The following is a 24,025-nucleotide window of genomic DNA, read 5'->3' as shown; positions in this document are numbered from 1 at the left end:
TAACTGCTTGTGAAAAGATTTCAAACTTGCGAAAAAGTCCTTTGAAAAACTCATTTTTATCTAAAGAGTTTGTTCACTTTCATAAACACTCAACTATATGCTAATATAATCGACTCATTGTTCATTAGTGAACCTAGGCGATGCGAAAAACAATATAGTTGACTATTTCTATGGCTTAATCAATTATTTTTTTCTAAGGCCATAGAAATGAGTTTTTCCGAAGAACTTCAAGTGTGACACTTTTTCTCTCATATTTTTCACTGTGATTTTCATGACCACTTTGATCCTTTGATTGGAAACATCTATTTACATTGGGATCAATGGATCTTTGAATAGGATGACGAAGAGTAGTTGATACTACATAGGAAGTGTTTTTCAAACTTTCACATCTTTCACATATAAGGTGAAATCTTTACATTTCTTCTCTTTCTCTTTCTTGCTCAGATTCAGTCACTGGAACTTTAGTTTTGATCTCAATGTCAAAACCTAAGCCCATCTTTCTCACATTGGTGGGGCAAAACACCTATTGTAACACCTTTAGTCAATGGAACTTATTCCTTTTTTTTCCCTTTCTATATATCCTTATCAATATCTCTAGCCTTAACCCCTTTTCAAGAATTTATTTGCTATGGTTAATACTTATTATTGCAATTCAACATTGTATACTAAAGGTTCCAAAATACATTAATTGCAAGTTAGTTTATGTTGGGTTTTGTTGTGACTTAAATCATGTAACTTTTGGATGGACAGGTCATGCCGAAAAGAAGTAGGTTGGGGATTACTCATATAAGTCCACTATTAATACTCTTCGTTATTTTGATGTTGGTGAGAGGATCCTTCCTCCATTAGCTTTTTTGTTTTTGGTTGCAACACCTACATTTTTTTCTTTCTTTGCATCTCAAGTTTCTAATGGAGTAGTTTGCAACTCATAAGCTTTTATGACCATGCACCTATATATAATTAAGAAGACTCTAGTTTGATGACATATGCTTGTATTGACACTAGTGACTGCTCTAATAGGAATTATGAGAACATATTTGACTATCTGTGTTAGGAAGATGATTGAATGCCATACCATGTGATACTAGCAGCTTGAGATATTATTCAACAAATGACATAGGGAAAGGGAATTAACAATTGGATCCTATGGCCTTTGCTATGCAAAGGCATCATGTGGTTAAGGTGAAGAGAGAGAAAGAGAGGGATAAGGGATTGCTACGCGCTTTATATTATATAACATGGTGCATATTTAGAGCACTTGTTCAATAAGTAGTTTCTCTAAAATTTTGCATGAGAGATTTCCTAAAAAACGCTCTCTTTCCTCCTTACTCATCGTGCAACTCCACCAAACACACAAATCTCCTCTCCAATCTTGTCCGCAAAGTTAAAATTGGTTCAGACAATTTTTAACCGCCATAAATTGTAATTTATAAATTGAAATGAATATTGAGTGTTTTAAAACCACTACAAATCGTATTTTTAAAATTTTAATGACCATGTCACTAGTTAACGGAGAAATCCTAACAACATCAATAAAAAAACAAACTTTTCAAATATCAAGGAGCAAAAACGACTTTTTTTTTATCATGAACTAAGGGAAGTGAAGCGTGCATCTCTAAATTTTTAAATAATAAAAAAGATAGAAGTTTAATACAATTAATACAAAAAATATGAAAAAATAAAAAAGTTAACAATATAAAAGTAGCGGGAAATGTAATTTAGAAGAAAAAATAAAAATTTTAAAGATAAAATTGTTCAATAAAATATAAACGCTAAATGATCTTATTTCCTTTATTATTAATAAAAAATAGGTTAGAAGAAAAAAATAAAAATTTAAGAAATAATTTAAAAATAACATTATTCCATAAAATGTGAAAGGAAGAAAAATGATTTAAAAATAACATGATTTAAAAATACAAATATTTCCTTTATTATTAACATTACTATAAATTAAAAACAAAAATTAAATATATATCAAAATTAAGATTGGGAGTGATAAGTGAAGGGTAGAGAAATTTGGGCGAACAGGCGAACCAAAGTATGTTTTCCCAAAACTAAAATCCCTTTTTTAACCTTTCCACCTCGAAACACAACCAAACAATTTAGTCTCTCCCAATCTTAACCATTAGGCAGAGCAGAGTTCCCTGGTCATAAGCAAAACACAACACAAACAAAAATTTCTCAGACTCCACACTCCCATCGTTCTTATCCTCCGAGGTTGTCTCTCGCCTACAGAGTAACAAAACACAGTTTCACACTTTCACAACGCCCCCAAAACCACACCTTATTTTTCGTCCTTATGATGATGATGCAGAGAGTCGAAATTTGTGTTTTGTTAGAATGATGATTCTTCTGAAATGAGACCCAACAATGAGTCTGAAAAACCACACCTTGTTTTTCTGGACAAGTCTGCATGGTTCTTTGGAAAGCGGCACCACCGGCAAGAGGAACCCTTTTCGTTTGGACAAGAGGAAGTTGTTGCTGCAGAAGAATGGTCTCTGCAGTTGCACGTGCTGCGTCTCCCCAAAACGGTGTCGTTTGGTAAGCCAAGCGTTACGGTTTTCATCTTTTTCGGGGCAAAAAAACGTGGGGTTATTGGGAAAAGACGTGATTTTGAGAAGTGAGTCGAGGTTAGAATGTGCCAGGGAACCTTATTTTAGGGGTGAGTCATTGGTTAGTTATTTGACACCGTTGTGGGAAGAGGGGCTTTTTCTGATAAGGGCTTCTGTTTACACTGCTGTTATTGCTGGGGTGTGTATGTTGGTGTGGTATGGACAGAACAAAGCAAAGGGTTTCATTGAGGCCAATTTGTTGCCTTCTGTTTGTGCAGCAATCAGTGAGCACATTCAGCGTGACCTTGTGTTTGGCAAGGTTCGGCGGATTTCGCCGTTGAGCATCACGTTGGAGTCGTGCTCGTTTGGGCCTCACAAGGAGGAGTTTTCGTGTGGTGAGGCTCCCACGGTTAAGCTCCGCCTCCGTCCCTTTGTGAGCTTGAGGAGGGGGAAGTTGGTGATTGATGCAGTTTTGTTGCATCCAAGTTTCTTGGTGGTGCAGAGGAAGGACTTTACTTGGTTGGGAATACCCTTCAATGAAGGAGGCAGGGAGAGAAGTTTCTCGGCTGAAGAGGGGATAGATTATCGCACGAGAACTAGGAGGCTTGCACGAGAGGAAGCCTTTGCTCAGTGGGAAAGAGAAAGGGATGGTGCAGCTAGGGAAGCTGCTGAGGTGGGGTACTTTGTTTCTGAGCGGAGTTGTGGTCTATCCAAAGGTGATGATGGTTTAAAGGAGATTGAAACTCGATCGTTGGAGTCAACTGAGTCTGCGCCCTTTTTCTGTATGAATGATGGGAAGCACGATCATTGGTTGATGGACAAAGGTGTTAATTATGATACGAAACACACAGCTTTGGAAAAATCATTTGGAGTAAGATTTCCTGGATTGGGACTTCGATTTTGGTCCAGAGTAATATCAGGGCTTAGGAAACACAAGTTGAATAGGAAGGCTAATGGGAGTAACATCTTTGCATCTGGTGGTGCTATCAAAAAGATAATATTGGAACGTAGTGCATCAGCTGCTCATGCATACTTTTGTGATCAACCACAATGGAAGTTTGAGGAGCCTTCATCACCTTCTGAAAGTTATGGTTTTATGAGTCATGATATGCATTTGGTGAAAAGTGAGGTTGACAGAAATACAATATCTGTTATTGTTAGTGATGAAAATAGAAGTGATGATAACCAAAGTGGAACACAATTCAAAGATCTGGGATTCCAGTCCCCCTTAGTAAATGAAAATGTTAGCAGTCAATCAGATTATTTAAAGTTTGTCTGTGATTCAACTTTACGGACAAGAGAGAGTGAAATTGAAAATTTGCAATCTAGTGATGATGTTGCAAAACCTGCTAATCCAAATAGTAGTACAGTGAAAAATGAGGAGTTTGTACCATATGTTGCTGAGAATCAAATTGATGATAATGATAGTTCATCAGGGGGCCAACAGGGTTTGCCATCTGAAGATTTGGGTATTGTGAAGCCTGAGCCTCAGTTGGCAACTTATTTTCAAAATCCATTTGAGCACTTGCTCGTGAAATTTGGCTTAACCTCATTTTTAAAAAATATTGAAGAGTTGATATCTCATTTTCTTTCTGGTTCCATTGAAATGTTGAAGTCTGATGTGGGTCTGAAAGTTGAAGATATTGTTTCAGAACATGTTGATGGGGTAGATTTTGTGCAGTCTGAAGGCGTTACGAAGACTCTGCCTGTTACGCTGGATTCAGTTCATTTCAGAGGTGCAACACTGATGCTACTTGCATATGGTGACAAGGAAGTTAGGTAAGAGCTGGTCTTGTCATTTACTACTGAATCTATAATCACTCTATAGATGAAGTGATGGACACACCTCTTCACGACCTTATGATTTTAATTAATAATTTAACATTAATCAATATTATGTACATACTTCTGTTTTTATCAATGGTGGATGGCAGAAGGCCAAAATTCAGCCATAGCAATGAGGTTTCTTGAGCTTTGACATAATTGTAATATGGAAAAGCATATCTTTCTTTTGTGTATCATTGAAACTTGAAAATTTTGATTTCAGTTTCTAAAAGAGTTAGTAAACACTCATTAGAAAAAAGATTTTTTTATATTTATTTTTTGAATTAAACAGAAGGGATAATTTTGATGTCACTTTTCATCATTGAGAGATTAAATTGAAGTTCGTTTTTGTTGGATGACCACATTGATGCCCTTGGTATTATTTGGGTGAACTAAGATGAGTTTACTCGATGTTATTGAATACTATCTTAATTCTCATTTAGTCTTGAAAAATTGGCAACTGGAGACTGTTAGTTTAACTGCAAAATATTTTTACTTGATTTGGTTTAGCTCATTATAAGCGTTTCCAATTTAGCTTGTCATGTTGGTATTAAGGATTATCATCTAGTTATGTCAATTTTGTATCTTAAATTGAACTCACTGAATAGTCTGAACTGATATAGAATTTTTTAGTAATTTATGGGAATAGTGTTTAATCTTTGTTTTGTAGAATAAGAGAAGATGTTAATATTTTAAGTAGAATGTTTTAGATTATTGAGTATAAACTTGTTTGGGAGATGTAGTGCCCTTTCTGGAATCAGACTTAAAACAGATATAAAAGCACAGGATGTGTGTGTGTGTTGTCATAAATAGCCAGCGAAACGATAGAATTCACCGAGAAACACGCCGGAAAAGGACAGCGATATAATAGGCAACCAAAAAGTTCTTTGCCGGAAAATAAGCAGCAAGCTGAAGGCGGTGGCTGGAAAACACGCTGAAAAAGGCAGTGGCAGAATAGGTGACTGAAGTACTTCGCTGGAAAATAAATGGCAAGTAGCGGTGGGTGACAAACGGGTACGAATGGGGATGAAACTCTGGGGATAGGAGCAGCTGGTAGGGGCTACCACCATATCAAAAAGCGCCGTCGAAACAACAGCCAAACGTGCGCTGTCATGCACCAAAAATAAAGAGGTACCATCGAACCAGCTCTGATGGAGTTGAAACTGTAGGGATAGTGGGAGAATGAGGGGGTGACCGTGACATAAGAATCATGCAAGGAAAGGGGGTTGCATGCACTGGCACGCGCTTGGAATAGGCCCTGTTTGGCTGAAGATAGCACGTCAGAAAAGCAGCCTGTGTGGGTGTGTTAGAGCTTTGATGGACATGTGGTGGCCAGATCTGGGTAGATCGGCCCTAGGCGCACCTGATCCGGTAGTTAGAGGCCGAAAGGGGAGCCGGAGTTGTGACGGCGGCTGGCGACAGTGGCCGTAAAATTCACCGGATAAGCGTAAAAGGGTTGTCGGAAGATGGGTGACGAGCAGAAAGGTCCACGGGGATGTGGAAAGAAGGACGACAAATAGAAAGGTCCACCAGAATGCAGAAAAAGGTCGCCAGAAAAGTGACACCAAAGAATAAGTGCGACGGCTAGAAAGGTCCACCAGGGTCCCTGGTGGGGAACGATTTTTGTTATTCTCTCAACTTGGCTTTGATACCATCTTCGGATGTGGGTTTGGACCTTACTCAACCCTAAAAGCTATCTCATAGGGATAGAGTTTTCCCTCACTTATATACTCTATTTTGGCACTATTTCTAGCCGATATGGGACTTGGGTTTTTCCCAATACACCCCCTCACACTCAGCACTTTTGGGCTTGGTGTGTGAAAAATATGGTGGGTGGCCCGTTTAATGGATCTAGGATAGACTATAATATCATGTAAAATGAGAAAAAATATAGAGGGATAATAGATTGAAACTTTGTGTTAGAGTACACATCGGATGCTCTATTATATAGTGGTCTTTACAATAAATACTGATAATGAGAGGATATCCAGTTTCCTACAAATCAGATATTTTTTTTTGGAAGGCAGAAAATATATATTATTAAATAAACAAAACAGTACTAGGGGTACTAGATGAAAGATAATACAAGGCACCTATGGTGCTGCAAACCCCACACAGACAAACAACCTCCTGGATGGGCACATTTCTGCTTAGAAGATTATCCCTAGTGGGGAGCCTGTCTTTAACAAGCCTCCAAGAGAAAACTGCAGCCCTTGGGGGGATTTTCATCTTCCAAATTAACTTGAAAGTCCTCCCATCTGAACTTGATGTAATGGGGTTCATCATTAATCTATAAGCTGACTTAGTGGAATACACACCACTAGGTTCAGCTTTCCATATCACGGTGTCCTTCAAATGTCTCTGAATAGGGATAGAAGTGATATCCTCCATAAAATTCACTGCTAAGTCATTTTCATAATCGAATAAGTTCCTCCTCCACTTCATGTCCCACCTCCAATTATCCTGAGAAAAGTTGCCCATCATTGAAATGAGATTTTTTTGCTGTCTACTAATCAGAAATAACTGATTATACTTCTGCTCAAGAGTGTAATCTTCCCCTAGCCACTTATCTGTCCAGAAGTTAACTTTATCCCCACACCCAACCTTCCAAGCCATATTTTGATGAAAGATGCTGTGATCAGACTGATGATAAAGCTTCCTAAGGTCCCTCCACCTGTGGGAATACCCCTCTTTGTCTCGGCCAATCTGAAATTCTGACCAACCTTCATATTTGGAAGTTATAATTCTAGCCCATAACTGCTGCTGATCAGAGGCTATGGCCCATATCCATCTGCCCAGCAAAGCTACATTGAATTTAGAAATATCCTTGATCCCCAGACCCCCATCAATCTTGGGAAGGAAAATAACATCCCATTTCACCCAAGGTATTTTCTTATGCTCATGATCTCCCCCCCACAAAAAATTCCTTTGCAAGGATACCAATCTATGAGCTACCCTTTGAGGTATCTTGAAAAAGGATAAGAGATAGATTGGTAGAGCATTGAGGATAGAGTTTATGAGGGTGATCTTCCCTCCCATGGATATATTTTTCTGGGCCTACTTGGATAATTTAGATTCAAATTTTTTGATCAGAGGCTCCCACACCAACCTGCTTGAAGGTTTAGCCCCAATAGGAATACCCAGGTAATAAAAAGGGGTTTCCATTTGCCTACAATTCAGGATTTGGGCTGCTTCATTAGCCCAATTAACAACACCTCCTAAGATCCCAAACTGACTTTTAGCAAAGTTAATCTTCAGGCCAGAGGCCAATTCAAAACCTCTAAGCAAGGCCTTCAAAACATAGACATTCTCCCAAGCAGCCTCACCCACGAAAACTGTATCATCAGCATACTGCAGAATATTGGTAGGTTCTTTTTTATTTCCAACCAGGTAGCTTCTATATAGATTTTTCTGAACTGCTTCCCTCATCAATCCAGTAATGCCTTCTCCTACTATATTAAAGAGCAAAGGGGCTAAAGGATCCCCTTGTCTCAATCCTCTAGTAGGAGCAAACTCCTTTGTAGGACTTCCATTAACTAGAATTGATATGGTTGCTGATTGGAGGCAGGTAGAAATCCATTTTCTCCATTTAAGAAAAAACCCAACCTTTGCAGCATATAATCCAAGAAAGACCAGGAGACTGAGTCATAAGCCTTTTCAAAGTCCACCTTGAAAACCATGGCTGGCTTCTTGCTCCTAATAGCTTCCTCGACCACCTCATTGAGAATCAAAATACCATGAAGGATATGTCTGTCTTTAATGAAAGCTGACTGTTTTTCATCAATTAAACCAGCCATCACATGCCTCAATCTGTTTGCCAATAGCTTGGCTACCACTTTGTACATGCAGCCTATCAAAGAAATTGGTCTATAGTCATTAAGAGAATGAGGATGATTTACTTTGGGAATTAGAGCCAGGAAAGAAGCATTGCTGCCTCTAGGGAAGCTGCCATGAACATGGAACTCATCCACAAATCTTTTGAACTTAGGTTTCACCACTCCCCAAAATTCCTTGATAAAATTGAAGTTAAAATCATCAGGCTCAGGACATTTATCCCCACCATAGCTCCACACAGCTTCTTTGATTTCTTGATCTGAGAAAGGGGCAGTCAACTCCTCCCTCTGCCTCTGATTAATTGTAGGGAACTGGACCCCATCAAGGGTAGGTCTGGAATAATTCTGTTCAGTGAATCTATTTAGGAAGAAATTAACAACTTCGTTCTTCACTAAATTAGGTTGCTGGACCCACACACCATCAATGAGAATTCCTTGGAGAGCATTGTAATTTCTTCTGAAATTTATGACTTTGTGAAAATATGCTGTGTTGCAATCACCTTCCTTTAGCCACTTGGCCCTAGATTTCTGCCTCAATAGAGATTCATAGGCATTTGAAGCCTCCCACAGATCTTGCTGTAAGGATTTCTTAGCCTTAACCTCATCATCGGACAAAATTCTATCAGAGGCTAAATTTTCCACTTCATTTAACTTTTGCTGAAGATTCTGAATCATCTTAGCACTAATATTCCCATAATCTTTGCTCCACTGCTTTATGACAACTTTTAAATTCCTCAGCTTGTTTTTGAGCACAATTCCCCCCCCCCCCCCCCCCCCCCCACCCAACCACCCTACTGGTCTCTACTCCAAGCCTCCCTCACCAATCTTCTTTGATACCCTTTTTGATGAAGCCACCAATCAACCACCCGAAAAGGCTTAGGACCCCAATCCACCATCTTAGTTTGCATGATGATTGGACAATGGTCAGAAAAGTCCCTTTGAAGGACATGTTGACAACTATCAGGCCAAAGAGATAACCACTGTTCTGAAACCAGGAATCTATCAAGCCTGCTCTTCACACTACCATTGGGCCTAATCCAAGTGAAACTGCTACCAACACACTTAATTTCCTGAATCTCCATCTCGGATATCCATTGATTGAAATCTGAGCCAAAGGAGTCAACACTTCTTTGAGATAAGCTAATTCTTTCCTCTTGACTTCTAATGCTGTTAAAATCCCCAAGAAAACACCATAAACCAGGGGGATTAGAGGCCCTCAGCTGTCTCAATTCATCCCAAAGGACTCTCTTCCCAACAAGGTCACAAGGGGCATAGACATTAACAAAAAACAACCTTTGATTATTATTGACACACCTCCCTTCAAGCATTAAAAAGTTTCTACCTTTCTCCCTCCTATCCACCTCAAAAACTGAATTATTCCATAAACATAACAGACCACCAGCAGCCTGAACTGAAGGGACACTATCCCAAGAGGCAATAGAATCCCCTCATATGGACTGACAAATACTATTATTGAAACTCTCTTTTTTAGTTTCTTGAAGACGAACAATATCCACCTTGTGTTTTAAAATGAGCCTTCTAATGGCAGCCCATTTAATCCCCCTCCCTAAACCTCTGGAATTATATGAGAGTATGATCATGTTTGATGTTTTTTAATACCCATCTCAGCTGCCTCCATATTATCTCTATTATCCATGTCTAACATAAGCTCCTTGACCTTCTTAGAATCCTCCCCATAAGTCAAGCCCATTTCTTTTACTAGATCACACTGCTTTTCTATTGAGTCCCCTTGAAGTGATGACAACCAATCTGTTTTTTAGACTGAGTTTGGTTCCACGTCTGGTCCCTTAAGATGTTGGGCCTTTCCACTACTTTCCATCACCTCCTTTCTTCTAACATAGACCTTTGTAGCTGACTAAGATGGGCCATTTATCCGCTGGCCCAAATCCCCTCTTACTTCCCTTAAGTCATATTGACCACTGGGTATATTGACTTTGCAGTTCTTCTTTATGGTCATATCTCTGTTGTGTGACAGAATTTCCTCAAAAGGCTTATCCTCCTCCTTATCCCCCTCTGTGTCTATAATTGTGTGTCCGAGAATATCCTCAAAATGGTCTCCCTGCTGGCCCTCCTCTGCACCTTTGACCCTGTCAATTACTTTTTCTATTTGCATGCTATCCCTCATTTGTCTTTCATCCTTAGCATTTAAAGCACTACCATTCTGAGGTACTTGACCGTTGCTGGGTTCGTGAGCCGCATCAGGACGAACACCTGGATGTCTCCCTTCGTTGTCGACATGTGATTGGGCCACATCATCACTGTCGATGACGGACCGGTCCAAACAACAGCGACCAAGGGATTGGACCCAGTGGTCACGGCGGGCCTGGATCAAAAGGGGCTTACTCCAGTGGTTGGAATAGCCGTCGTCGATGTCATCGGAGCCGCCGTCGGAGGTGTCACCGCGAGTATTAGGCCCAGGGGTTTCGTCACCGACAATTACAGGGGTGTTTGGCTAAGTCGAGAAGGGAGATGGAGGGAGCCAGCTAGTGGTTCGGCTGTTCTTCATCTGCGCACCCATTCTGATCGTGTCCTCCACAACGTCGAGAGCGTATTCAACTCCATCGATGATGGCCTGTACCGTCTCCTGAATTGCCGGTCTCAGTTTCGTCCAAATGAGAATACGTGCTACGTCCATCCGCCGCCGATCCTCCACGTTTTCATCCACTTCCACCATCTCGCCGATATCCACCAACACCTTCTCCATGTATTCCGCCTCCCACACAGTCGGCGGGAGTCCCCATAGAAGGACCCATGTGAGCCTGTGGGTTGGTTGAATGTTCGAGGACCATTTCTGAAGCTCCGAAACGGGTGTAGACCCATTCGTCATCTCTTCATTTATAAGTCGAGCAGCCTTGGATTCATCCAGGTAAGGGAAGATAATCCAATCATTAGCCCAGTAACAGGGGTTAACTTCTAAGTCTACCACCCATTTTAGCTCCTCCTCCACCCTTTCGAACATACCTCTGTTCTTCAATCTCCCTACCCAAGCCTTCTGAAGCCATTCGTTGTTCTCCATGTTTGAGCTCAAGACCACTGGCCTCTGAGTAGCCCTTTTAGCACACTGAGGGGCTTCCTTCAGATTATATGAGCTTCCTTCTCCAAGTATCACCTCCCTAGCCACCTCAACGTAGGATCGAGGTCTTCCCCCAGTAAATTTGACTTTCGTGTCCTCCTGATTACCTTTGGGCACCTCCTGAATACTCACCATTCTATGTGTGGAGGTACCATTTTGATTTGTACGAAACACCTTCCCCCTGTCAAATTTTGGACTGTTAACGAACATTTTCATCCCTCCAATGAAGATGTTGTTGTCTAGTTGCCTTTCCAACCTCTGTTCATCTGCAACTTCTTTAAACCTAACAAACCCAAATTTGTGGCCTTCCTTGTTTTTGGATTTGGGAATAAAAACTTCCCACACCTTTCCCCATTTTTGGAAAATCTGCCATAAGTCTTTCTCCTTTATCCCTTCAGGGAATCTGGAGAAATAGAAGGTCGTTACATCTTCCTTGTTTCTCCATGTCACCTTCCTATCTTGCCATTGGTGTCTGCTCCTATCCACTTTGCCTCTGTTTTCTGCCAAGTTCTTTTTCCGCCTATGTGTTACTTCGACCCATTCTCCTTGATTGGTGATAGAGTCACTATCCTCCTCCTGTTCTGTACTCCATCTCACTTCAACGCTCCTTTGATGGTTGTATCCTTCATCGCTGCTATTCCATCTTCTATCTCTGGTTCGAAATTTGCCGCCAGCATGGCGTCTTGGAGATATACGTCGTTGATATCTCTCCCTCCTCCCATTCTCTGTCCCTTTCTCTCTCTCTCTCTCTCGCTGTCTACCCACTCTCTCTCACTCTGCTCCCTCTCTCTCTCTCTCTCTCTCATCTGATCTTTTTTCCAGCTTGAATGATATGTTTCAAGATCTACAAGATATTTGTCTAATTACCCTAAAAATGCACAGCTAATAAAAAGGAAATAATGGCAATGAAATCAATCAAATGTTCTAACCCAATTTCAGGCTTTATCCCATAACATCTCAATACAATCTTATTATAATCTCAAACTTATACATAATACAAACGATGCTTTTATTTTGTAAACAAGAACCTTTCACCAAAAAATGATGGTCTGCATGAATTGAGGTGCTATTTTGCTCTTGCTTTCAGGGAGATGGAGAATGTCAATGGAAATGTAAAGTTCCAAAACCACTATAGTCGCATACATGTGGATCTGAGTGGAAATTGTAATACCTGGAGATCAGATATTATATCTGAAGATGGAGGCTGGTTGTCTGCCAATGTTTTTGTTGACACTATTGAGCAGAATTGGCATGCTAATTTAAAAATTGATAATCTTTTTGTCCCGGTAACGTATATAGTAGTTTAAAGTTCCTATATTTTCTGCTTTGCCATTTAAGTTCTACAGATTGCTTATGTAGTTTGTCTGGCTTGAGTTTGGTGCAGCTGTTTGAAAGGATCCTTGAAATTCCAATTACATGGTCTAAAGGGTGGGCTAGTGGCGAGGTGTTTTTCTAACTTAAGTGCATTTACCTTTCTATTCTATTTGATACTTCAGGAAGATTATTCTTGTTTGAGTTAAAAACTATATTTCTTACATATAATGTTAAGTAACAGACACTGCTTTTACTTGTATGTATTTGGTAAGTTTAGTACTTGTGACTGGTTTTTACTTTTTAGTGGTTCTATAAACCTAAGATTTGCCATTAGACTGGAACAATTTGAGTTAAGAGCCAAACCGACCTGGTCAGTGTGAGTAATTGGTTGTTGTTTTCTCCTATAATCAGTACATTTCTTCTTCTGTCAAAACAATGTCTAAAACCAAGTAAAATTTGTTGAATTCAATGGGTTATCCTGGTTTGAATAGGTCACATTCAATTCTGGAAGATATCTTCCTTAGCTTTTGCTTGGAATTGTTATCTGACAGGGTTGAACCCAACTTGGTTCCATTATCCCAGACTGTCACTCTAGTAGTCTGATTATCTGTTTATTTAATTCCCTCCATTATAATGTTCATATTTGTTTATAATAATTTTAAAGTCTATTTCCAAGTTTCTTTGACAATACATGTGTCCATTTGTGGATATTAGTTTGGATACATCAATGGAAGCTCCTTTTCCACCTATTTTATATATTAAAGTTATTAATTTTATAGTATATTACTTGATGAACTAGGATGTTATTTCATAGGCACATAAGTTTTATATTTTTTTGGCTCAGGTTGTTTTGTGGAACATTCTGTCATTTATATTTCTTTGTGTAATATTTGTTACCCTATGTTTAGGTTCACTTGTGCATGTCAAAGGGGGAGACTTTTCCAAATTTTCATGGACAACTTGATGTTAGAGGGTTGGATTTCCAACTGTTGGATGCTCCATCATCTTTTTCTGTATGACTTCCTATGCTCTCCTTCTTATGACACTTGAAGTTTCCATTTCCACATATTTGGTATTCCTTCTTTAGTATGATTAGGCTTGGTGTATTTTGAAAGGTAACTCAACTGTTGCACACTCGTTGCATTTTATATTGTTTGTCCAACATATGTTTTGTTTCAGTGTGAAACCTGAGTGATGAACTTATGTACATTTAGTATCTTATCCATCCTGAAATAATGAATCACATCACATATTGAAAGTGCTATTTATTGGTTAAGTGCAATTGCAGTACTAAAATTAATACATTTTCTCTTCATTGTGTGTAAGATAAGATTTGTGTAAAGCTAGGAAGGAAAGTGACAACTTTTGTTTGAATAATTGTCCTTTCTTGTTTCATAATGGTGCATTGATTGGCCAAAAATAAATTGAAGGTTTTGAGGGGGCCATCGTTACACCTTTTAGTACGAAAGTTTTAATTTATCAATTGTTCTTAATAGGGTTCTCTTTTATAATTTTTTTTAAAATTAAACAGTAACTTTTGTTACTTGGTTCTCATTTTGTTAAAAAATAAAATTCCTTGCACTGCTTGCCTGTGGCAATCTATTCATGTGAGTAGAAAATTGACAAAAGGTTTCAATCAGATAATTTAATAAAGCTATGTTGAAGCCATGTTGTGGCTGAAAAATTATTTATAAATTGAACATGCAAATGTGTCCAGCATGTGGACATGGCACCAAACTTGTGTGTACATGCTTTATGATCTCTATATAATGTTATATGGTTTTGTGTCTCAAGACTCTGACTGACTTTGTAGTCCCTTGTAACAAGAAAACAAGATCTAGTTCCAGGATTGTTATGTGGAAGACAATATTGGCTTGTTTCATAAGGAACCTGTAGTTAGAAAAATTTGGAATCTCATTTTCAATTTGAGAAACATTCCTCTGTGATTTGCAGAAGGGCTTTCTGCAATGAGTTGGCATGCCTGGAAATGTTTGGCCAATCTTATTTTGATTTCTTTTTCTTCCTCCATGTTAAAGTTAAAGGTAGAGAGATGGAAAGAAGAGAAAAGAGAAACTGAATGTTACTTTGGATAATGCTCAAAATAAGCAAATCAGTTTTCACATGAATACATGGAACCTTATATAACTAAACTTGTAACTAACTAAATTAACTTGTAACTAACTAAACTAATCTATATATATCTCTAATATCCCCCCGCAAGCTTTGGAGGTGTTGAAAACACTTCCAACTTGGAGAAGATAATACATTTGCAACAAAGGAAATGAAAATAAAGTTTGAAAAAGATATCTAAACATGTCGGAAATTCATCGGCCAAAATTGTAGCTTCTAGAAATCTTCGACCAACTTCGGTTTTCTCAATCTTATACCAAAAATCCAAAGCAAGCATCAAAGCTTAACCATCAAGTGAAATCAACATCAAGGTCGTTTGGCAGAAGCTCAAATCATTAATCCATGAAACTATCAAAGCTTAACCACTAAGTAGAAATTATATCTCAAAGTTTAACTACTTGGTAGAAGCAACAAGGCTTAACCATTAAGAGTAGAAGCAAAACAACAATTCAATGCTTAACCATCCATGACAAAAGCTTAATCAATGCTTAATCACCATGGACAAAAGCTTACATCAACAAAATAGAAAAATCACAAAATTTGTCTTCTATGAGGACTTTTGACAAACACTTTGTGAACCAACAATAACCAAGACTTAACAACTCATGCCAAAAGCTAAAATCATCAAAACATGCTAAAAGGCTGAAAACAATAAGCCAAAACAGACCAAATTTCAATGAAACAATGAAAAGGTTATTCACCAAACAGTTGGTGTGCACCTTTCTGAAATAGTGCAGGACTTCAAACAATAGTCAATATCTTCAAAATCTTCAGTAGCATTTAATCAAATACCTTGTAGGCAAACTGAAGCTTTAATGGATGCAAACAATTATGGTTGCTTATATGAGGCTTTGACTGTTGCTGCCATGTTATCAACTGAAACTACATTGCTACTAGGGCAGAGGAAGATTGAGAGTAAGAGGAAACATACAATATCTAACCTTCCTGATGGTTTTGGATTGGGTGATCACATTCAATTGCTGCAGATATATGAGTGCTGGGATCAAACTGATTTTGACATTGGTTGGTGCAAAGATAATGGCTTGAAGGTGTGAGGTGTAGTGCGTTATGTGACACCAGAAGGATAAGGTGAGGGCAAGAAGCGAGTCTTCATGTGTCTGGCTATGCAAATGCTTATTCCACCATTGAAGGATAAGGTTGTTCCATAAAGTGCCATAGTTGAAAATGTTATCCTTGGAAGTGGAAAATTGAAACAGTGTGGAAGAAGAAGCAGAGAGAACAAATGCATGTGGCAATGCCAATGTAGACATGATAAATCTCTGAACAAAAAAAAAAAATGAACGAGGCAGTGAAAAAAAATGGAGATGAATGCTCTGATACCATGTTAAAGTTCAAGATAGAGAGATGGAAAGAAGAGAAAAGAGAAACTGAATGTTACTTTGGATAATGCTCAAAATGAGCAAATCGGTTTTTACATGAATACATGGTAACCTTATATAACTAAACTTGTAACTAATTTGTAACTGACTAAACTAACTTGTAACTAACTAAACTAATAACTAATTTGTAACTAACTAAACTAATCTATATCTCTAATAATCTAAGTTGTTATAAGTTATAACATTGTACTCAGTGCACTTTTTTTTTTTTTTTTTGAACGGCCAAAAGTATCATATATTAGATATTAAATAAGGATAGTACCAGAGGTACTACAGAGATACAAAAAGAAAGCCATAGGCTGAGGATATAAAGCAAAACTACACAGCTTCCCCAACTAGAGACCTTACAAAAAGCCACCCATCCTTCCCAGACTAGGAGAAGGCAAAGGACATAGAAGATGACCATTGATTAAACGGGATGGCAAAGTCCTTTTCCCACCCCCTCAACCAAGACCAGGTAAGATAAATTGCATCATCCACCAATTTAGAAATGGCAAATTGATGATTTTTAAAAATCATGGCGTTCCTATAGTTCCAAATAGAAACTGTGGCTGCTACCCACCAAACCTTCCACTTTCTATTAATAGCTTGCGAAGCAGCCAAAAAGAGGTGCTGAGTGAAGTGATCCACAGGCCTACAATGCATGACTCTAGCTTCGTTGACCCAAGAGGAAAATTCCCACCACAGTGGCATAATCTTATTGCAAGAAAAGAAAAGATGGGAGGCAGATTCCACTTGGCTTTGGCAAAAGGTACATAGGTCACTGTCAAGCGCGACTTGCCGTCTAGATAAGTTATCCTTAGTCGGAAGTCTATCCCACATAAGTCTCCAAGCAAAGGCTAGGGCTTTTGGAGGAGCTTTGATATCCCATAACTGACTGAAAGCTTGATTCTGATATGCTGTTGATTGAGCTTCTCTAATAAAATAGTAAGCACTGGATGTAGAAAAAGTTCCTGTTGGATCAGCACCCCAAACCCACTGGTCCTTGAATGTTGCATTAGGAGATAAGGCTGAAACCTGGTCAATAAAGTCTGATGCACTGACCATCTCATGATCAAAGAGGTTCCTCCTCCAAGAGAAATTCCACTGCCATCCTGCTTCTCCAAAGGACCCCAAGTTTCCCACTGTCTCAGCTTTATGAGAAGATATTTGATACAAATCAGGATATCTTTCTCTGAGAGTTCTTCCATCACCCATCCAAGCATCTTCCCAGAATAAAATTTGGTCACCACTGCCCAGTTTCCATTTAATCTGATTGAGAACCCCTTCCATACTGCTGTGGAGCATTACAGCCTTCAAATCAGCCCACCAATAGGAATGAGTCTGCTTGAGGGAATTCTCCTCCAACCCTCTCCAACCTTTGTATTTTGAGGTAAGAATTCTGCTCCACAAGTAGTCTGATTGGTGGAACAGCAACCACTTCCATTTAATGAGAAGGGCTCTATTAAAGTCCTTGATAGCTTTGATTCCTAACCCTCCTTGTTTTCTAGGAGCACAGATATGATCCCAAGCCACCCAAGCAATCTTTTTCCCTTCAGCACCTCCACCCCATAGAAAATTCCTTTGGATCGAAATAAGCCTCTTTAACACTGCTGAAGGAGCTTTGAAGAAAGACAGGTAAAACAGAGGCAAGGCTGTCAAAACAGAATTAATTAAAGTGATCCTTCCTGCCATAGAGACTTTCCTCTGATTCCACTTGTTAAGCTTAGCCTCAAATTTTCGAAAAATGGGCTCCCACATCATTAACCTTCTCGGGTTAGCTCCAATGGGCATCCCAAGATAGGTAAAAGGAAGCTGCAGAGGTCCACAATTAAGGAGCTCAGCTGCAGATCGACTCCATTGCTGAGGTTGGCCAATAGCCCCAAATTGGCTCTTGGCAAAGTTAATTCTAAGGCCAGATACCATCTCGTAGCTTCTGAGCATAGCTTTTATAAGAGAGACATTTTCCATAGACGGTTCCCCAAAGAATATAGTGTCGTCAGCAAATTGGAGCATATTTACCGGCACCTTATTCTTCCCCACCAGAAAACTGTGATAAAGGTTTTTTGAAACAGCTTCTCTCATCATTCCTGACAATCCTTCAGCTACTAGATTGAATAAAAAAGGGGCCAAAGGGTCCCCTTGGCGCAGCCCTCTTTGGGGTTTGAACTCTTCTGTAGGGCTGCCATTCACTAGAATGGATATAGAAGCTGATGACAAACATTCTTTAATCCATCCTATCCACTTATCTTGAAAACCCATTCTTCTCATCATATAAAAGAGGAATTGCCACGACACGGAATCGTAGGCCTTTTCAAAATCAGCTTTAAACAGCAAACAAGGTCTCTTGCATCTCCTAGCCTCCTCCACAACCTCATTAGCAATTAAAACTGCATGAAGCATCTGTCTGCCCTTAACAAAGGCTGATTGCCTTTCATCTAAGAGGTGATTCATAACCTTGCTGACCCTATTAGCTAGGACTTTAGCAATGATTTTATAAACACATCCAATTAAGGATATTGGTCTAAAGTCAGTAAGGAGTTGGGGATCTTTGATTTTGGGGATAAGAGCAATGAATGATGAATTTAAGCCCTTAGGGAAGGTTGCATTGACATGAAACTCTGAGAAAAACCTAAGGAATTCAGGTTTCAGGATGTTCCAGAAATGCTTAATGAAACAAAAATTTAGCTCATCAGGCCCTGGGCTTTTGTCTCCTCCGCAAGCCCACACTGCATTGGTTATCTCCTCCTCCTTAAAAGCTTCCACCAGCATCTGACTTTGAGAAGAAGATAGAGCTTTGAACATAGCTCCATCTAAGTTAGGTCTAGGCATACAAGGTTCTGCAAATCTGTCTTTAAAGTGCTTGAGAACTGCTTCCTTAATGACTGAGGGTTTATCAACCCAGCCTCCATTGAGATGCATCCCCCTTAGGGTATTCCTTCTTCTACTTGAGTTGATGATTTTATGGAAGTAAGCAGAGTTACTGTCTCCCTGTTTAAGCCATTTACATCTGGATTTCTGACGCAGCATAGATTCTTGAATAAAAGATTGCTCCCATAGGTCTGATTGGAGTTTCTTAAGCTCTAGAACCTGTTGATCAGTAGGTTGAGCTATTAGGGAGTCCTCCAATTCATTCAACTTGTGCTGAATAATCTTCACCTTACTGCTGTGATCCCCACACTGATCCTTACTCCAGATTTTAAGCCTATATTTAAGTTTCTGCAATTTACATTTCAAAGCAAAACCTCCCCAACCCGTAAGCTGAGTTGCAGACCAAAAATCCTTCACCACCTTATTAAAGTCTTTATTAGATAGCCAAGCATTGAAAACTCGAAAAGGCTTTGGGCCCCAATCAGTTAACTTGGACTGCAACATGATAGGACAATGGTCTGAATAGTTTCTTTCTAGATTATACTGAGAACTATCAGGCCACTTAGCAATCCAGTCATCCGAAAGAAGTATTCTATCGAGCCTGCTTTTACAAGAACCATTTGGTCTGACCCAGGTGAAAGGTTTGCCCAAACAAGGGATATCCTCTATCTCCATGTCAGCTAGCCAGTCATTGAAATCTGTTATGATGCTAGTGTCTGGAGGCCCGAGGTTGTTTCCCACTCTTTCAGTCAGGTTCCTAACACAGTTGAAATCCCCTACAAGGCACCAACATTGGACCTGGGACTGACTCTTCAGATCTAGAAGTCTCTGCCAAAGCTGTCTTTTAACTGCTGGATCACAGGCAGCATATATGTTGACCACCACAACCCTATGACCCTCAGCCATCCAGACCCCTTCCAGCAAAATGAATCCCCTTTCAGCTCTTCTATTTTCAACCCTAAAGTTGATATTGTCCCAGACACACAAGAGGCCCCCTGCTGTGTTAACTGCAGGGACCCATTCCCAATCAAACTCAGATTGTCCCCATAAAGCCTTACACACTACCTTATCCATAGACTCTCTCTTTGTTTCTTGCAGACAGAGAAGGTCTATCCTCTGCTTCCCAACCAAGTTCCTGATAGAGGCCCACTTTATTCCTCTACCCAGCCCTCTAACGTTATAAGATAGGATATTCATTGAGAAAATCTCCTATTCCCCAACTCCTTGGCTTCATCTCTGTCTCTGCACTCCATAGAAGTATAATTCTGAAGAAACTCTGAACTATCTGATTTTGTTTCCATGCCCAATTCCTTTCCCAAATTCCATAGGTGTTGAGCCTCTGACTTCAACTCATCACTGCATTGAATAACACTACTTAATCTCCCACCAGAATTCACGGGAGGCTGATTATGAACCTCAGGCTGAGTGGCTGCTGGATTTAGACTACAAAGAGGGATTGAAGAGTGCTGGATTGCAGGTTGAGACATCCGGGCCCCAGATTGGGAAGTTGGCTTTTGTCGGGAGTAAACTTTAACAAACTTGTCTGAGTTCACTTTTAAAGAATGAGTTTCAGAGCTGGGCTCCTCTCTGTGGCACCCTTCAACTGACATTAATGGGCCTGTGATTTCGCTTGGCCCACCCTCTTTGTGAGTCTGACCTTCATAAATACCCATATGCTCCACTGGGTAGAGAAATTCCTTATTGCACCCTCCTTGGGACTCTAATGGGCCCTTTAGACGTTGAGGCCCATTCTGCTCCAGAGGAATAGGGGATGGGGTTTGCGTGATTTGTTTCTGTAGCTCCCCAATGCAGGTCTGGCCTTCTGCATCTTTCCTTTCAATATTCAAATTATTACCTTGTGTGTGATGACTGTGCCTACAACCATCCCGTGGTATGTTTTGGCCAGTATCCCTTTTCGTATAAGCTGCTGTCTTCTGAGGTGCTGCAAAGCTGTCCCCTAGGCTGACTTTACCGGAAATGGACTCCAGCATAGTAGCCTCCAAACTATTTGCCTTATCCTGGTAGGTTTCGTTAGTGTAGGTATTAACCAGAGGTTCGCCATCTCTGCTGCAACCATGAGTCCTACAGAGTACCCGTTGGTTAAACGTCGGGGAAGAACTCCGGTTGGATAACTCCGGCGAGAATGAAAAGTTGGTGTCAACGTCGTCCCCTTCATCGCAGCCCACCCCGTCAGTGCACTTGGTTCAGTCTTCCTTGGGACTCTGATAATTTTAGTTTTGACTTGTAGATTGTTTGGTATAAACTCATACAGGGTGCTGTTTTTTTGTTTCAGGTTTGCAACCTTTGTATTTTTTTTTTTCTTTCCTTTTTGAGTTTTTGACTTTGAATTGGTATAAAGCTCATAGTCTTTACAAAGGGGATTCCCTTACAGATATCATAATTCATAAGGAACTCTGGGGAGCTTTGCTCACTGATGTTTTCTGTTTTCTTTGTTTGTATTCTCACTTTTAAGAAGGACCTTTTCTCCTCATCTTTGTATTTATCTTCTTAATAAAATACTTCTTCTACTGGTATGGGCTGCATAGGCATAACTGTTGATGACTTCTGAATCTTTCATCACACATGTGTAGTACTTAGGCATGTAGATATGTATCTGAACTAAATATTTTTTCATGCCATGAACTGAAATTTGGTTTTCCCCTTTTTGTTCTGTTTTTTGTATGTCGTTAAAGAACATATCAGCGAGTTTATGTTTTCGTGGTCAAAGAATATTTTTACACAATGCAAGTGGCTGGTTTGGTAGTGTTCCTTTAGAAGCATCAGGAGACTTTGGCATTCATCCCGAAGAAGGAGAGTTTCATCTTATGTGTCAGGTACTTTCCTCTTTCTCTCATGCACGCTCACATGCACCCATGGTAACTTAGTCAAATATAATTTCTACTTTGTTTAAGAGTTCATTCAGATATTTTGGTCTCTAATTTTCCAGAAGTCATCCCTTGAAGTAGGCAAGAATTTTTCACTAATGATTGCAAAATTCTCCTATAATCTACGGTCGTACTAGTTTATTTCCAAAATGTGAGTTTTTCATTCAAGAATTAACTATTCGAAAAACTTGAGTTATTCTTTGACATGCTCCTAACACCAAAAGCTAGTACAAAAAACCCTTTGGACTTTAATTCTGGATTGAGCATAGGCCAACCTCACTTTGTGTTGAAGGAAGTTAGTTTTAATTTAATTATAAAGAGTTGTGACCCTTGTCCATTGCCATGGAACCTACTATCCTTAAAATTTAAGCATTCACTAATGATTTAGTTTAGAAATTCAAAAATATGTATTTCCTGTTGGATTTAAGTGAAGTATAGTGAGCCATAGTCATTGTACGGTTTGTCACCGGAAGGAGATTGTGAGGTCAGATTGACCTGAGCCTATGAATTGGGATTCGAAGGTTGAGAAGGAGGATCAAACTTACCACTAGACGATTTTTCAGAGGTGCCTCCAGTGAGATTGATAGAAACGAGTGACTTCTTTTTGAACCTTTAAATTCGAGCTTCATGCACCAAAAGGAGAGTTTCAACTTTGTCAATGGAGAGTTTCTGAAATCGACTACTAACTAACGAATTCATAGACTCATACTCATCAGGAAGGCCATTGAGAACCATATCGAGGTGCTCTGTAGAAGACACTGACTCACTGATGGAAGTAAGAGAGTTAACGAGTATTTGGATTTAAAGTAAATACTCAGAGATCGAGCAATTATTCTAGGGAGAAACTTCGAAGCTCGGTGTGAATTTGTTGAGCCTTGGTGCAAGTGAGAGAGTGAAAGTGGGTGCGGGTTTTGTCCCATAGTTGCCACGATGATGTGCAACCGATCACTCGCGGAAGCATGTTGTTGGAGATGGTGGACTGAAGCCATGCCAGAAGAAATCAGTCTTGTTCACCCTAACTTGATACGCCACAGAGACGACACCGACATCGCGATCTTCAACAGATAAGAACTTCTGTGGAATTGTTGGATTGACAAGGTAGTAATGGTAGAGTCGATGACATTTGATGACTGATTCAACTTGTTGACACCAGAGAAGATAATTATTGTTCAACTTTTGACAAATCGAATGAGAATGTCGAAGCAGCTGAAGAAGATGAAGAACCCACAAATGGAGGTGGAGGAGATAAAGGAGGAGAATTTGCGGAAGCCATGGAAAAAGGATTCTAGTGATTGAACCTAGCTCTGTATACCATAGAAGATATTTAGAAAGAGAGTTTGAGTTTGGAGAGAAATATTATTCAACCCAACTAATAGAGATTACAGAAATGGTATTTACTATAGTACCTTAGGAGTTCTAACTACACTAACAGTATCCTAACTGACAGTTAGTTAGGTGCTACAGCTGGCACAAACTAGAGAGCCCAGAACTATGGTTAAGTGCAGTTAAGAAAAAGAATACACAGAGTAAGAATACTCTAATAAAATGGATCAGATTAGATTGGAATTTTTAAATAAATTTTTAATGGATCAAAATTGATTAATGGATAATTTTGATCCAATCCATTATGATCTTAAATAAAATTTATCTGATCCATCCATTTTGCCTCCCTTAGCCCAAGCCCATTAAGTCTTATTAGAGTATGTGATTGTATAACTGTGAAAACAGTTTTGTAGTATGTTTGTAAGGACTGTTAACTTTTGCTCAGGCAGTTAGTTTTTGTTATTGTTAGTTCAGAGGTCTATATATACCTCTGTTGTAACTAACTCTAACTAACTTTTCAGATTGAAATAATATCAGTTTTCTTTCTCTCTTTCTCTCTCTCTCTCACTTTCTCGAATAAGTCTAGTGGTAATTTTCTAATCTACTTACTGTATACTGCATAGTTGTCAATACTGTTGTCGCTATTGACTACATAGGTATATTAATATTTTAGCTTGTGCATTGCACACATAAATGTTTATTTTATATAACTAAAATTTAGGATCAATAAAGAATTTTAAATATATAAATTAAATTATAATTAAAATTTATAATAAATAAATATTTTTGAACATATAAATATGTAAGTGTAAATGAGGAA

General features: G+C 39.2%; 1 protein-coding gene across 2 annotated transcripts in view; it reads left to right on the top strand.

Annotated features, from left to right (window-relative positions):
• The first annotated feature begins 2,088 nt into the window (after positions 1–2,088).
• LOC114392887 overlaps positions 2,089–24,025 on the top strand; it is a 46,680-nt gene continuing 24,743 nt past the window's right edge. The window contains exons 1-5 of one of the 2 annotated variants that reach the window (XR_003662412.1): positions 2,089–4,331; positions 12,391–12,589; positions 12,688–12,747; positions 13,526–13,630; positions 21,691–21,831. Coding sequence is in view for 1 of the 2 variants with exons in the window: in XM_028354142.1 (XP_028209943.1) it covers positions 2,371–4,331; positions 12,391–12,589; positions 12,688–12,747; positions 13,526–13,630; positions 21,691–21,831 (2,466 nt within the window). In the remaining variant the exon portion in view is untranslated. The remainder of the gene's footprint in view (positions 4,332–12,390; positions 12,590–12,687; positions 12,748–13,525; positions 13,631–21,690; positions 21,832–24,025) is intronic. The other variant, XM_028354142.1, reaches the window with a different exon arrangement.

The sequence above is a fragment of the Glycine soja genome, chromosome 17 (assembly GCF_004193775.1).
Source record: "Glycine soja cultivar W05 chromosome 17, ASM419377v2, whole genome shotgun sequence".
Lineage (NCBI taxonomy): Eukaryota > Viridiplantae > Streptophyta > Magnoliopsida > Fabales > Fabaceae > Glycine > Glycine soja.
Note: the sequence above shows the minus strand (reverse complement) of the source record. Positions and strands in the feature narration are given on the sequence as shown.